Below are 16,037 nucleotides of genomic sequence, written 5' to 3' on the forward strand. Positions count from 1 at the left end.
TTCGGCATAAAATTTCCATCTGATCTTATTTGCTACCTTGCAAAAGGAACTTTTACTTCGGCTTACTTTTCCTTGCACATACTTCGGATTCCAGAGCCTTCATCTGGGCAGTTGTATAGCAAGGCACTCCACAGAGAAGTCTGTCTCTGTCTCTGTCCTGTATGGATTACTCAATAAGGAGGGATGAAATTTTGGATGGGGATATGTTGCATGTTATTTCCTTTCACTGAAGAGTTTCTGTCCTCCTTTCTTCATCATCTTTTTAAGAAGACTCATAATCTGGCTCAGGCTTCTGCTTTGTTCATCAAGCTCTCATTGTGCCACCCTCCAACGAACAGGCCTCAAAAGTCTTGCACATGTTAGGTGGCCTAGCTCTCTCCTAGATTCCAGGGAGAAGGCCCGTGAACTTTGCAGGGTGCACGTCCAGAGTGCTTTTTCCTTTGAACCCATTGGACCAGTGCTGAAATGCCAGCCTCTGAGATCATCAGCTGGGCCTTTCCTGCCACCTTTCCACTGTCCTAAACAGGAAGCTGAAGCCAGGCTTGTGAGTGTGTCTCGGGTTGAACTCAGAGGGCCAACTTTTCTCGTGTCAGAATCTCAAATCACGAAAATTAAGAATATTTAGGAAAATAGGTTTGTTTCTTTCCGAGAAGCAGAGATGTTATAAAATTAAAAATATATCACCAAATATTCCTAACACAAACTCTCAGCATTCCTTAAGATCGAGCTTGATATGAAAACTTGTCAAACATGTTGATTCCATTTGTCGGGCAAAAAGTACTTGTTTTTCTCGATTAATAGCATAATGAAGACTTTGCAGTTATTAGTAAGATTATTTAAGAAGGTAGATAGATATAGCTGTACCAAAATAGCTTAAGAATAATATCTCTATTGATTTTTTTTATTTGATGGTTTAAATTCAGTCAAGATTTTATTGAATATCATTGATTTGCTCAGAGCCATTTTATGAAGAAATAGCAAGATGAGTTGCCCTATGGCGACTAAGGAATAGAGATAAGAAAATTTTATTGTGTTTAGTTTTTAAATTATCTATCACTAAATGAGCTTCACGAATTTATAAGCCTAGTTGTTCCTCTTTATATATCCTAAAATCCTAGAACCACCCTGAAGTATTTTGGAAATCGGCTACTCTTTTTACCAGAGACATGTATGGTCCAACTTGTATGTCCTTTGATTACTCTCTGAAAGCCCAGAATCCTTTCCATTACTGTCTCTTAGGTGAAATGGTCAGTCTCTACAATCATATTGTGATATATTGGGGGTGTCTATATATTCAGGTCACAGCATTGGGCCATATACATATATGGCCTTACTGTCAAAAAAAACCTTGCAGTTTAGTTTCATTTTCATGAAATGAATTAATTATACTGACTTTAATACTTTAATAAGCTCCCTCCCTAAAAAATTATAGGAAAATTATTTCATCTTATTTCTGTTTGACTTAAAAAGCATGCTGATAAGAGCCAAAAAGAAGTGGGAAATCAAAAGAATTACAAAATAATATATATTTTTTTAAAGAGCGAAGGCCCTCCTTTTAGTTATAAAGTTGACAAACATTTCAGACACTCAACACAGAGAACATCCCTTCAGTGTCAGTATTCAGAATGGATTGTTTTCCCTTTCGCCTGTTAAAAGTTATGAAATGATCCTTAAGGCCTCTCGTTTCATAAGCACCATGCAGGCAGCATCTGTGGGCAGGAAGGATGATGCCGGAGGTTAGAAATGTTCAACTGCAACATTGATTTGTGTCTGTCTCTCTCTTTCTCCCTCGCCGGCCTTTTTCCCTTTAATGAGGACTAGAATGTTTCCACATCAGTTAACTGCCTTCATAAAGCACCAGAAGGTCACACCAGCCCCAGGCTGATCCTTTCCTTTGTGCCTATAATATAATTGGCTGATTGTGCCAGTGATGAGCGCGCCCCCTCCCCCAGCCCGGTCCTAGCTCCATGTTTGTAAGCCTCACTGCTGCTTTCCGAGGAGAGCAGCTCGGCTCGCTGCGCGCTTCCCGGCACAGGCAGTGCCACTGCGCAGGTTGATCAGCGAAACAGCATCCATTTTAATCTGCGGGGAGCCCCTGCCTTCCCAGGGCTTGCTCTCCGCCAGTGGATGCTCCGCGCTTTCCCTCTGCAGCTTCGCTGAGCAGTCCTGTTTGGGGTCTGCGCCCTAGGATGCACTGAGATGGTACATCAGGAGAACTGTTCGTATCAGGTAAGATTTAAAGCGTGATTGTGAGGCCGGCATCCTTTGGGAGAGGAGGCCTTCCTCTTCCAAAGCAGCAGGTTGCCTCTTTCCGGATTTTCAAGGGATTTTGCTATCCTCCACTGCTGGCCTTCATCGCATACAGTATCTGAATTGTAATTAGATTTTCTGGGGAGTAATGGGGCAGAAAACACTGCTTCTTTGACCTTTAAAGCATATGTGAAATCCACTGAGGTGATCTGTGCTTTGCACATTCTGTATGTCTGTGCAAATGAGACGAACTGCTTTGAACTGTAATTGAATTTCAGGGGCTTTGGAGAGGGAAAATCTATCTGGAATTTCACGTAGATAACAATGAAAAATACGAGTTTTGCTCATTGCATAGGGTTGTGACTTGCTTCACATACAGTTTTTAGGATTGTCTTGAAGGAAATTATATAAATAGGAAGTAATAATTGATGATCTAAGAATTTTCGGAAATTAGCTGGCATGCACTTGACGTTTAAAGTTGCTCTCGTATGTCTCTCCAAACTTATTTTTACTAGTGTGTTGTTTTAAATGACTAGTAAATAAGAATTAAGGTACCAACATGTATAAAAAACTCCAAATAGAAAATTTCTAGTAATACATACTCATCTGTGTGCTAACTTGCTCTCTGGAGTGTCGAAGTAAACACAGATGATTTCAGAAGACCAGTTCTAGAGCGTGACTGGACTGTGGAGGCAACATTGAAAGTATCCTCGTTGTCAACAGACAACGAGAATGTTCTCAGAGAAATTGCTCTTTGCAGCAGCAAGCACGGCTAGTCCAAGTCCTGGATAGTTAATATCAGGGTATCACTCAACTGACCGAGTTTAGAAGCTCTAAGGGACCGTTTCTCTAGTCTAACAATGCCTCTTCCTTGTGTGAGGTAGGTTACCTGAGACCAGCAGGTGTTTCTCATAAGGTCGGGTTTCACAGTGGTGACTATATGCAGGCAGGATAGTACATCTCACAAGACTCAAGGCAGTCGTTTCTCAGCTAAGTAATGTGTGCCTAGAAAGTGTATTTATCCACTTTTGCTCTGCTTAATAATTGGAATTTTGTAACTGTAGACTTGTCTTAGAGTATTTTTATTTTCTAGTACATTTAGGGCCATAGATCCTAAATATCAAGATGGTACTTCATAGGAATTCTTTCCCAGAGAAAAGGGTCATGATCTGAGGAAACAACCAAAACTTACACAGAATACAGTTTGGGAGCGTAGTGTCAACATCCAGGGAGAGCCTAACCTACTTATGGCATGGCTACAGGTGATTAAATTACTATAATAATTAAAATCATTTTTCTGCTCAGTTTTCAGAGGTGCTATGTAATTTAATTTTTGAAAGGCAAGATACTATAAGATCGTTCCCTATATCTTTTCATTAGGTTGAACATGGAATCACTGGTTTTACAAGTCAAAAATTGGTCAGATATCAGCAGTTTCATCCGGAGAGGAGAGATTTTTTAGCCTACTGCTTCCAGAGGAAGACAAATTGATTTTATTTTATATGAACTACAACATAGAACAGTCATTATGTGTTCGAGAGTTTTGAAGTATTTATTGCTTATTTTCACAATAAAATCCCATGCATTAGGCAAATAATAGTAGGCAACAGATTCTGCGTCTCCATGGAGTTTTATAGGACTATCTTCATGTGTATGTTCTTTTGAAATGCTCTCCCTCTATTCATAACTCAGCATAAACAAAAACATTAACCTTGAAGCCACGTCTCGATCCTACTTAGAAACCTTAGTTTTAGAACCCACTGGGCACACCATGTGCGTTTGGATTCAGCAAGGGCGGTTTCTCTAAGTTCTTGGCTTGACGTTGTCACGGTCACTGGTGATATCGACAGTTTGATGTTTTTCAGAAACTTCCCCTTTTCTGATGAAGCCTTTATTTATTTATTTACTTATTCTTAAGGATGATAATGCAGTGGTTAAAGCAAATTCCTCAAGGTTAGCATCTTAGTGAGTAGAAGGAATTTATCTGTAGGGCCGATTTCTTTCCTCCATCAATGTGTACCAAGGTTTCTTAATGGAGAGCCCATGAAGGGGGCTTCGGAGGCCATTCCCCTCAAACTTACTTGGGCATTTTGGTGCACGTGTCTAGATATATGTTGTTATTACTCTCGTTGCCAGCAGCAGCAGCGCGGTAACGGCCTCCTAACTGGGGTTGCTTCTGCCCTTGCCCCATTCCATAGTCTGTTTTCAACAAGTATCCAAAATGATTTTTCAAGACCTAAGTCAGAGCCTGTCACCCATCTCAAAATTCTCCTCCTCGACATAAAAGCCCATGTCCTCCCAGGGCCCCACATCACCTCACCCCTGATGCCTTTCAGAGTCCTCTCCCACGTCCCCCTCCCTCCGTCCCTTCCTCCCCTCCCCCCATGCTGGCCTGGCCCTGCACTTGCTGCCCCTCCTGCCTGACATGTGCTTCCTCTGGGTACCCTGTATAGGGTTGCAGATTTAGCAAACGATCTGCAGTGTTTGGGGCATGTTTATATTAAAAAATTGTTCACTGTTTACGTGAAATTCAGATTCACGCGGGCATCCTATATTTGTCCTGTGGGTAACCCCCATGGCTTTCTCTCTCACTTTCTTCAGATCTCTGCTCAAATGTCACCTTCTTGTGAAGGCCTTCTCTGGACTTACTATGTCAACTTCCAACTCCCCAGTTCTATCCCAATATTTCTATTACACTTTATTTTTATGTTGGGCATTCATCACCAGCCATCAGACTTTTACTCATTTGTCTATTTTCTGTCTCCCTCTCTCCATGGAAGCTCCATGAGGGCAGGGATTTTTAGGTTTGTGTCAATCTGCTCTCCCAGTGCTAAGAACAAGCTCTCAAATAAAATGGATGGATGTGCCTACTGTATATAAAATTGACTAAGAAGAAAGACACTGTAAACATCCTATAGCATTGTGGTTTGTTACATTCTGATGGCCATTGGGGTGACTTTCAATCCTATTCCTATTCTAGCCTCCTACCATTAATCTGCCCCGGTTTCAGTGTTTGTGGGTCCGATTATCCCCTTAATTCTTGTTACTTTTCTCATCTGTGAAATGGGATTTTTCCTAGTTAACATCCTGGCATGAGAGTTGGCAGGTCCCTGCCAGAGGCCACCTTTCTGCATAAGCAAGTCAGTTACCATGAATTAAGAGCTACCTTCTCCCAATGCACATAAAGGGCTCAGTGAAGATTATAAGCAGCCCAGGAAAACCATGCATCACTTCACTTCCCAATTATGTATTACTAATATGTAGAAGTATAGCTGATTCTCACGTATTGCTTTTCCAAATAGATATGACTGTTTTGAAAAAACAGAGTTTCACTGCTTCCAAGAGCTGGAAAACCACTGCTTGAGGTGGGTGGATGCACTGTGCTTTGAACGACTTCATCCAAGGAGGGAGGATCAGAGAGAAATTCTCAGGCAGAATTTTTCGTGCTTGTTTTGTTTTTAAAGGTTCTCACATTGTCATCATCTTCGTGTACTTTCCTCCCTCCAAGGGTTTACATTAGCACAGAGGTTACTGAGGCATGTGTTGTCATTTTCAGTCGTAGCCGTGTTAAAAGATAGAGCCATCAACCTCCATTTTCCAGTCTTGGGAGGAAGCCAGTCTCTTCAGGAAAGAGCCTTGCCCACAGCTTCAGGCCTGGCAGCCTTCGAGAGGCCAGACTCTTCTAAACGATCTCTGATAGAAAGCTTTGAAATATCATTAACTTGAAAGTACACGCTTAGGTCAAAGGGTCCATTTTGCTTAAAAACTCCCAAATATTTTCTCCTCTCTCCCTGCAGTTAATTTTGGAGATTGATGTGAATGGAAAGCCAATGACATGCTTTTATCCCTTTCTTTCCATTGCTTAAGTTCCCTTATCACCACCCCAGATATAAACCACACCCTCACGTTCTTAGCTACCATAGGAATGGAGGAGAAAGAAAGTGAAATGGTATGTGAATGACTCTCGTCCTTTTCCTCGCTTGGGAGCATAAAGAAACTCTTCTTCAAATACACACCTGGTCTTGAAAAAGCAGAGGAGAAATCTTTGATGCTTCCGCATTTTCTTTAGGATAAATTTCCAACCCCTTTGTATGGCAGTCAAGGCCGAACCATGATCAGAACCCTGGGCAGAAACACTCCTCCCTCCAAGCCCTGTACTCCTGCCCCCAAATTGCCATCAGTCCTTTTTCTTTGCTCTGATGCCTCAGCCTACAAAGTCTGCCACACACACACCTGCTTCTACCTGTTGCAAGCTGATGTGCTCTGAGGCTCAAATGTCACCTTCTTCAGGAAGCTTTCTCCTTCTCAGTGCATTTTGCTTTTACTTCTGTTAGAACCCATTTACAGCTAGTGACATATAAGTCTGTCTCCCCCATTAGACAACAGGCTTCTTGAGAACAAAGACCTGATTTTCATTTCCTGCCCTGCAAACAGAGTACGTGTTCAATAAATGTGTGTTGGACTGAATCGCATCTTCTGCAGTTGGTGCTGTTCCGAGGCCCCAGGACGAGGATTTTGCATCATAATACCAGAGAGAAGCTCAGATCTGTGCACTGCAACGGGGAGTTGGTGAAGCTGATCCTGGTATTCCTTATACCTGGCTTACGAGCCTCTTGCCCAGTTGCCAGCATCCCATCTGCCGAGATGGGAGACACAGTGCAAAGAAGAAAATGAAAGAGACAGACACCCCCCCTTCCCAGAGACAATGCATTAAGAACACACCTCCATACCTACCTTTCCTTCACCAAGAGAATTTTTCCAAGGTGAACCTCATGGTCCATCCCCAAGTACTTTTTCAAAATACCTGTGGTCAGCTGAGGCAAATACTCATCCTCAAGCCACCTTTCTTAATATATTGAATTTTGCAAAGTTTTCAGAAATCTTTTTGCCATATAGAGGGATAATTTTACTGGCTCCTGAAACACCAAATACCTCTTGGACAAAATGTTTCAGCCCAATTGAAGTGTCATACCCAGCACATAAAATAAAAGATGTCCTATATTGGTCTCAAATGATAAAACTAAGGGTTATATCAGTTGAAATAGTACATTAAAAATTCTTGCTGGAGAAAGTAGTAAACAGCCCTTCATGCCCAGATTCTAGTGGGTTATTTCATAAGAAAGGAAATATAGTCTGTCCCTGTTGACACCAGGGCAAGGGAGGGCTCATTTCCCAAGTTCCTCTTCCTGTGAATGAGAAAACAAGGTATCAAATTTGACTCCATTTAAGATTCCACTCAATTTAAGCCTGGTTTCATCCATAGCAGGGAAAAAATATATTGACCTAATGGAGAGGGGAATTTCAAAGCATTTAGTGCGCTGTTTGATACAGGCTTTTAAATATAAGTTCAATGAAAACTAAATAAATAAAGTTCAATGAAGTTATTTTTCCATCTTGTTCTATAGATTTTTATTTGATTGGGAAATTTTTTTCCCCATAGTTAAGTGCTGAAGAATTCTTTGTTTTCATTGTTTTGCCTGGTTGGGGTATAATTGTGTTTTGCCTTGTTGAGATACAGTGTGTTTGTCTGAGGAGAGAGTAACAAACATATCCATCACCTTAAAAATTAAGAAAATAGTTCTGGATGTAAACTCGTCTGCACTTGTTTTTAGGCTGTATATCTGAAAATCTAATGTTGTATATTTTTTACCACAAAAGGAGCACAGTGGTAGGTGCCCAAATGGGGGGGGGGGAAAGGGAGGGAAGGGGGGGGGCCCCAAAGGGGGGGGGGGGGGAAGCGTCTTAACAGGATTTCAGTATGGGCCTGATCTGAAATAGAAATTTAGTACAAGCACATCATTCCTATTTAAAGTAGCACTGGGGGCCTCAAACATCACGTTTTAGACATCAAGCGATTTTAAGAAATAAATGTGCATATGCATATCTTAAGCCAAAAGCCTAGTATTTTCTCTTGGAAAGGGGCTGGGGATAGAGGAGGGGAAGGAAATGGAAACATCACTATGATACATATCAGCGCATGCATGATTTTTGGAGAGTAGAGACCCCACCTTCGCACACACACGCGCGCACACACACACGATCTTAAACTAAGATTTCACACGCAGAAGCTCGACATCCATAGCGCCGTATTCTATTACTTATTTATATTCTCTATACCAAGGGAAAATTGGAAATCTTGGTGTACTTAGTATTCCCCTGGGCACTATCTAGAAGCATCAGAAATTACCAAGCTTCCTGAAATAGAAAGTACTTTGACAAAATTGCTTGAATTCAGAAGAAAACAACCATCCGAAGGCCTAGTGACAATCAGCGTAGGAGAGCCATTAAGGGGGAAAGAATGCTAAGAACACAGAAAAACATAATGAGGGCATTAATCCTGGTCTCCCTCGGAAGCTGTGCCGTCGTCATCCAAGCGACTGCAGTTGAGTTTCTTGTACTCAGGTCTCCAGCTGGGCAGAAAGCTTCATGTCTGTGGTCCTCAGTTTTTCTGATGTGGGTCAACGACCGGCACTCTGTCTCCTCCCAACACTTTCACCTCCTCCACTCCATGCTCCCAATGCCATTAGTTTAACTTTTGAAACCTACACTGAAAAGTCCATTGTAAAATTGCACGCATATGTTCGTGGTTTATCTAGCTATCGGTATACCTTAATTGAAAAGCAAAGCAAATTTAGACAAACATTCACAGAAGAAAATAGTTTATTTGAAAAGAGGTTATAAAGCAGGTGTCGGTTTGTATAGCGCATGGAATTTGGATATTAAGGTGGAAGGAAAGGCTGTAGGAGGCTAAAGGGTTAATCAGGATGAAATAGTTTCCATCAGTAGGAATAGGAAAATCTTTTGACAATGCATAAGTGATTTCCCAGTAATGCGGTCGGTGTTCTCAGTCAATAATTTCCACCAGTGACCGATAATGATCATTTAAAAGCATTAGCTCACGTGAGCAATGCACCTTGCAGTTCAGATCATGGCTTGACAGGAAACTGAAGCTCTCCATTCTAGTCCTTGAATTTCAGGGCAGGGGGGTGAGCAGAGGCCCTTTCAACCTCAGGGACTGTAAGTGGCTCTGTGTACATTTTCTAAGGGGAAGCATTAGTATCTGGGCCCATGTTTTGCCAGCACAGTTCATTTTAGAGAGGGCAGCAGTAGAGGAAGGAATCAGGAAGAATTCTCTGTAGGAAAGACATGAGTGACTGTTATCCCCTTGTTTGTGCGTAGCTGCTACAAAACCACCAAACGTTATGTTCAGCTCAAGCCTTTTGAGGTCGTGTTTTGTTTTGTTTTTTCCTCTCCTGCATTCATTTGGACCTCTTGGAAGTGAAATTAATTACAGCGTTGATCCCAGGCGTCTAAAGTCAAGACCTTGCCACCATGCCTAGAAATATGATCTAAAGTAATATAATCTCTTATAATGAATTTTTTCAAGGTCTAGAGCTGTGCTTCTAAAATTTAAAGCACACTCAAAAAATCCTAGCGCTCTTTTAAAAGTGCATTTTTTGATTCAGTAGGTCTGGGGTGAGAGCTGAGCGTTTGCACTTGCAGTCCGCTCCCAGGTGATGTGGATGCTCTGGTTGGAGGACACACTTTGAGTAGCAAAGCTCTAGAAAACATCGAAGATCAGTTCACATGTTAGGAAAACAGCAGGTATTTAAAGCCGGCACAAGCCATCCAGATAGCGGTGGTACAGCTCCTTCTGGAAAGGGTCTGGACTACAAGGCTATGTGCTGAGCACTTCTTTAGGGAGGGTGCAAAATAAAATCATCACCACTGGGGACCAAGCTTCAAGAGGACATGATTTATCACTTGTCTCTATATAGTACTTATGAGAGAATCACTTATGCCAAGAAAAGATATAGGGGCTGGAGGAGGGGAATGATCTTTAGTACTTTCTTAGTACTAACCCTTGCTGCTGTTATATGGCTGGAGAATTTCCATCTTTTTGAGGTTTTGAGGTGCCCTTCTCCAAAAGGTAATATATTATTAATGTATATGCATATGCATATATATGTATGTATGTGGCCAATGTATTATTGGTGTATGTAAATTAATTTGAATATGCTTATACATATACATAGTTAATAGTGAGGGTTCAGTCATTTTAACTATATATTTAAGGCCACCCTGTTAAAATTAAAGTCAAAAGGTGTTAGTAATTAGGCTTATAGTTTTATGTACTTTACTAAGTCTTGTACTCTCTATGTTTTCATTGGAAATTCCCTGGAGGTCCAGTGGTTAGGACTCAGCGCTTTCACTGCGGTGGCCTGGGTTCAATCCCTGGTCGGGGAACTAAGATCCTGCAAGCTGCATGGCACAGCCAAATAAATTAATAAATTTTTATAGCTGCATCCATGTTAGCTCTTGATTATAGACTGCTAAGTGGGCTAGGATGCTAACCTAGGTAAGAGACTGAAATCACTGAAATTGATGGTAGGCCCCCTTCTTCAACCTGAGCAGACCCATGTTTGCCTTCTAACTGTAGGTGGTTTCCACAGAAGATTTCGGTTGAAAAGCACTCATATGAACTATTAATGTTTCCTTCTATGGACAACGTTCCAAGGACAAGGGAGATCTCTGCTAGAGAGAAGCCCTTCCCAAAAGCAAGTGTGGCTCAGGAGATACAACTTCTGTCAAACTGTCTGACAAAGGTACAAGACATTCTCTTGGGAACTGAGGTGGAGGATGAGGGTGGATGGAGTTAAAGGGGTGTTTGGATATGGGTCATGGGTTGCAGGGAAAATATTTGCTTTAAGGAAGCAGGGCTACTACAGTGAGACACCTTGATGCTACAAGTCTACCACGAATTGAATTTTTTTTAATTTGTGGAGAGGGAGGGTAGACAAGTGAATGTGAGCATGTCGGCAAAGGTTCAGGTGCCAAAGCTGTCTTGAACAGCACTTTTGCTTTAGAACTCTGTTCTTAACAGCATTGAGGTTGGTCAGGAGTTCACACTGGAGGAAGTATTGACTGGTACATTTGCTGCTTCCTGTCCAAGCATGTCAGACTAAAAGACTGTGCTGCTGAACAGAGCCTTGGCCTTTGAATTCTTCTTTGGCCCATTTCTCCTGCACACAGTAACTTTTAAAAAATACTGGATATAAGTTTTAGTTTGTGGCAGTAGTAATTCGATAACGAGGAGTGTGTGTTTGTGTGTGCACTTCTGTTTATCTGCTTCTTGCATCAAAACATCCTCCAGCTGTGGGCCTTTTCCTTCTCTGTATGTAAAGCCAGTAAACAAAACCAAAAGCCATGGGAAAAGGGTAAAGAGAGCAGCAGAAAGGAACGTCCTCTTTTGTGAAAAAGCCTGCCACCGGCTTTTAAAGAAAAGTTGATGGATCTTCTTCTCTTGCCTATATTAATAGAACAAAGCAGCGATCCTGGAGCAGAAATGAATTTGGAAATGTGTTGGAAATGAATTTCATTCTTGTGTTGGGGTTTCTCCCTGAAGATGAGACTTTTACATCTGATTTTAAGGAACGATTGGTTATGGGGAAAAGGAAAAAAAGGCAAGCATCTGTCTTACAGGTTAACTTTTAAATTATACTGTTCGGTTTTGGCACGGAAGACCCGGCTTTTAACTCACCAGTGAAGTCTGCGAGGCTGGGCTTTACATCTATTTTTATCCCATACACTCTACCGCTGGTTCAGTAAAAGGTTGCTGGATTCCTTACAGAACTCCTATCCACATTCAGTCCTGAAGCGGGGAGTTGGGGAGTTGAATCAGCTTTTGCTCGACTTGGGGTAGAAAAGGTGCTGGGGAGAGGAATCCAGGCAGGATCATTCAGGGTAAGGTGACGGCAGACGTGGTAAGACTGGACTCAACCAGCTGAGTGTCAGGGCAGAGTTAGTCTCGGAGAACAGCAGCTGCCCCCGTGCTGGAGCGCAGGACAGACCAGGGAGGCCAGGTGGGGCGGTGTCTCTGAGATAGAGGGGGGCAAGGTTACGTACAGCCGGACACAAACTCTTAGCTGGCTCTCCATGTCAGCATGAGCGGTAACCAGGGTCCTGGGCAACTGCACGTCAGCCTATCAGAATTCATGGGAGGTTATTTCTTAAGTGAAATTCTAAAGAGTTAAAGGATGAATTTGGACAGTGATGGAATGGATGACATCATCAGTCAAGAATCCCCATTGGATATGGAGGGGGATTATAAAAAGGTAAGGGGGGAGAGCTCTTTTGTTTGTAAACAATCGGACCATTTTTCTAACTGGGAGAAAGATCACCCTTGAGGAGTGGCCAAATTCCACACTCAGTGGCCATTGCTATAATCTATTCAGGAAGGCTAAATGCTCAGAATCGAATGCATTAAGCTGGGAGAGTTCTTCTTTCTGTGTTTCCCAGTTTGTATTCATTAATATATTATAGCAGTAACTGGAATACACATGTTGTTTTTCTGAAATTGAAAAACATTCTATTATGCATATAGTTTCTAGGCAGGCTTTTTATGTGAAGGAATAATTTTTTAAATTACTGGCATGTTGACAGTTCACCTGCAAGAAATAATTACTAGCATGTGTAATCTATCTTTCTGAGTTTGGCTTTTTTAAACAATGAAAAATATAAAGGTTTACTAAGAGAAGTGTGAGGTTTTAAAAAAAAAAAACTGATACAGTATCTGCTAATTCTTTGCTTGCCTTTTCTTTTGAAAGTCAGTAAATATATTTTTGGTATGTTTTTTATGCTAATTGTCTGGTAATAACAGCCCCAAGTAAAAATAGCTTTAGTTATATGGTTGAGGTAATGAAATTAAACTACAAGCATATGCTTGTCTGTCCACAGAAGGCTAAACACTGTGTCCTTCCCCCTTATTATTTCCCATAAGTCAAGTGTAGGTCACAACACAGCCCAGTATGAAGAATCAGGGACCTTCCATCATGGACCTGGAAGGAAAGACCTGTTTTCCCTCAAAGGCAAATATCCTAAAACAGTAAAACTTGCTCCTAAATTTTTAATTTGATCAAATATGTCACTAACTTTTTTCCCCTAGATTGAGATAGAAGCTTCTGTCTTGATAGATCTTTACGTATAATAATGTAAAATATGGCAATTTAAATCTTACATACATAACTGTGTGTGAGTATGAGGCCTGTTTTAAGGACATACTTTATTTCTTAGAGCAGTTCACAATAGTTTATGTTATTTCTCCAGGAGCTGAAACTTAAATAGGTTTAAATGACCTGCCCTGTTGATCTGTGTGTTTTTTGTCCTTTTTGTCCTGTGTGTTTTGTGATCCCCGAGAAGGAAGTGAGGGCCCAAGGGGATAAGTGCTCATAGAGTCTTGAAACCCAGACACCTCTCCGATGTCCCCTCCTGCCGGAAGTGGGTGTGCAAAAGATACTTGGGACACTCAGCAATCAGAGTCGGGCACTTACCCAACCCAGTAGAACAAGGGCACAGTTCTCATATTGCCTCTATTTTCAGTGCCAAAGGACTAGTCACGGTTTTCTTTGTCACAGCGTTTCTCAGCTAGGAAAGTGTAGGTCAGTTTGCACTTAGGAAAATGAAAGACATACCACTGCTAATGCAATAACAATAAAGTAATGACCACTGTAGTTTCATCCTACTTAGAAACAGAGAGCCCAGATGCCTGGAATGACCGAGCCATGGTATGCAGGCAACCTGATACAGCGTTGACTAAAGTGACAAACATGTAAGGCTCAAGTAGCTTTAAAACATCAACAACAACAAAACAGAGTTGAATTGTATAACCCTTAATCTCACTCAGGCAGTAGAACACCACATGTGACTTCAAGAGTAATAGTATCTGAGAGGTTAGTACAAAAGACCACTGGATGAAACTTTTAGATGTGGAGGATGCCCAGAGATCAGTATATATTGTTGTGGACCCTAAACATGGAAGTCGTTCTGTTGTCATTTCAGCTTTTAACTATTTTTCTCAGGCAAAGTGCTTTCAAATGTATGCATATCATGATAACTACAAAGGCTTCCTTTTTAAAAAACCACTATTGATCATTTCATTAAGAACTTCTAGTGAAACAGGGCAACATGTGCTTTCTTTAAAATACAAAGGATAGAAAATAATTAGCTAATATAAAAATCACTTTTCCTAATTAGAATCTTTCTTTTCTAAGTTTTTTTTCTCTGTTTGGTTTTTGCTGTTTGGCTGACTACCTAGAAAATTAAATTAGATGCCATAAAGCAGTGGTCTGTAGGGTTTTTTCACCTTGTATTCATCAGTAAGATGTTTTTGAGCCCAAGCCTTTAATATACATATATTCTATTCATATATTACACATATATACCACTGTAAAAGTACATCTTTTATGTATAAAACATATACAGTCGTCCCTTGGTATCCACAGGGGATTGGTTCCAGGATCTCCATAGATACCAGAATCCCAGGATACTCAAGTCCCTTTTATGAAATGGCACGGTATTTGCATATAACCCACACACATCCTCCTGTACACTTTAAATCATCTTTAGATTACTTATAGTACCTAAAACAGTGTAAATGCTATGCTACGTAAATAGTTGCTGGGTACATGGCAAATTCATGTCTTGCTTTTTGGAACTTTCTGGCATTTTCCCAAATATTTTTGATCTCTGGTTGGTTAAATCTGCAGATGCAGAACCCAGAGACATGGAGGGCTGACTGTATACAAATAGATATTTTTAAGAATAAGATGTTTAAAACGTAAATAAAAATACAAGTTTTAATAATTTCTTCTTTCATCTCCTGTCACTCTGAGGTCAGTTGTCCAAAACACTTGGAAAATCGGTATATCCCTGCCTGGGTACAGTAGAATTTTTTATACCAGTTGCACTGATAAATACCGCATGTATATAGGGATTATTTTACAAGGTTGTTTCAAAGTCAGGCAAACAGCCTTCAGGGGAAAGGTCACTTTATGATGACTAAAATTAGATTCCACCCAGGCAAAGGAAGGAAAAGAGTACACATCTGTTTCAGTTCCTTGGGGAAGGTCCTGATATTTCATTAAGGACCTCTGGTTTGTTCAGTAATAGTAGTAAGACTGTACTCAACAGAAAGCACATCTTAGTGTCTAGGAAGGAAAGCCTGCACCTTGGCAGAATCCTAGGTGTGAAAGTCCGGTCTATCACGGCCCTGCCTTTCTCTGAGCAGCCTCTGACCCACTGGGTCCCACAGCCCATTGTCTTGAGGACACAGAGGCACATAGCCTGCCAGTCGATGTCCTGACCCCGTCAGCCGTTACTCACCAAGAGCCTTCCTGTGTCCCTGGCATTGTGTGCGGGGCCAGGATCCCGAAAGGGAGGCTGGGCTTTCCCTCAAGGAGCTCACAGTCCAAATGGGGAGGCGTACAAACAAATAAGCTGCCATGGACTTGATGCCACCTGGAAGGATGTGGACCTTCAGATGGTCAGTGTGGACCTAGAAAACACACAGCCTGCACCATCTCAGGGCTGGGGATAGATCCAAATTATACCCGTGGAGAGAGAGAGGAAATCAAGAAAATGTAACATGAAGCACGGGAGAGGACTGGCTCCCACTTTGTCCCAGAGCAGAGCAAACACCAGCAGGCTGGCCTTACCTTCTGTCCCCAGGCCACTCCTGGCAGAAGGAGCTGCGGGCAGGGCCGTGTGTGGTCGGAGGATGGGCAAGCCGACTTTGCCTGGCTTTGTTTCTCCGGGGTGCTGTCTCTAGTGTGGTGCATCCAATTATGGTGAAAGATTAGGGAGGAGCCCGTGAACAAATTAAAAAGCTGGAAGGAACAATATTTAAAGTGAAGCCACAGCTGCGCCTCATGTTTTTTTAAAAAGGTGAATGGAAATGACTGCTTGAGATAAACTGTAATAAACAGGAACGCAGAATGCCAGCTGCCATT

At 41.6% G+C, this 16,037-nt stretch overlaps 1 protein-coding gene across 3 annotated transcripts in view; it reads left to right on the top strand.

Annotated features, from left to right (window-relative positions):
• The window catches only part of SCHIP1 (schwannomin interacting protein 1), a 126,050-nt gene that overhangs the window by 71,120 nt on the left and 38,893 nt on the right, over positions 1–16,037 (top strand). Inside the window, exon 1 of one of the 3 annotated variants that reach the window (XM_024740173.1) lies at positions 1,991–2,229. The exons of 1 other annotated variant lie outside the window; for it this stretch is intronic. In XM_024740173.1, the coding sequence (XP_024595941.1) occupies positions 2,200–2,229 (30 nt within the window). In that variant the 5' untranslated portion in view covers positions 1,991–2,199. Of the gene's footprint in view, positions 1–1,990; positions 2,230–12,171; positions 12,366–16,037 lie in introns of those variants that run through there. One more of the 3 variants, XM_024740172.1, reaches the window with a different exon arrangement.

The sequence above is a fragment of the Neophocaena asiaeorientalis genome, unplaced genomic scaffold (assembly GCF_003031525.2).
Source record: "Neophocaena asiaeorientalis asiaeorientalis breed wild unplaced genomic scaffold, Neophocaena_asiaeorientalis_V1.1 scaffold50, whole genome shotgun sequence".
NCBI lineage: Eukaryota > Metazoa > Chordata > Mammalia > Artiodactyla > Phocoenidae > Neophocaena > Neophocaena asiaeorientalis.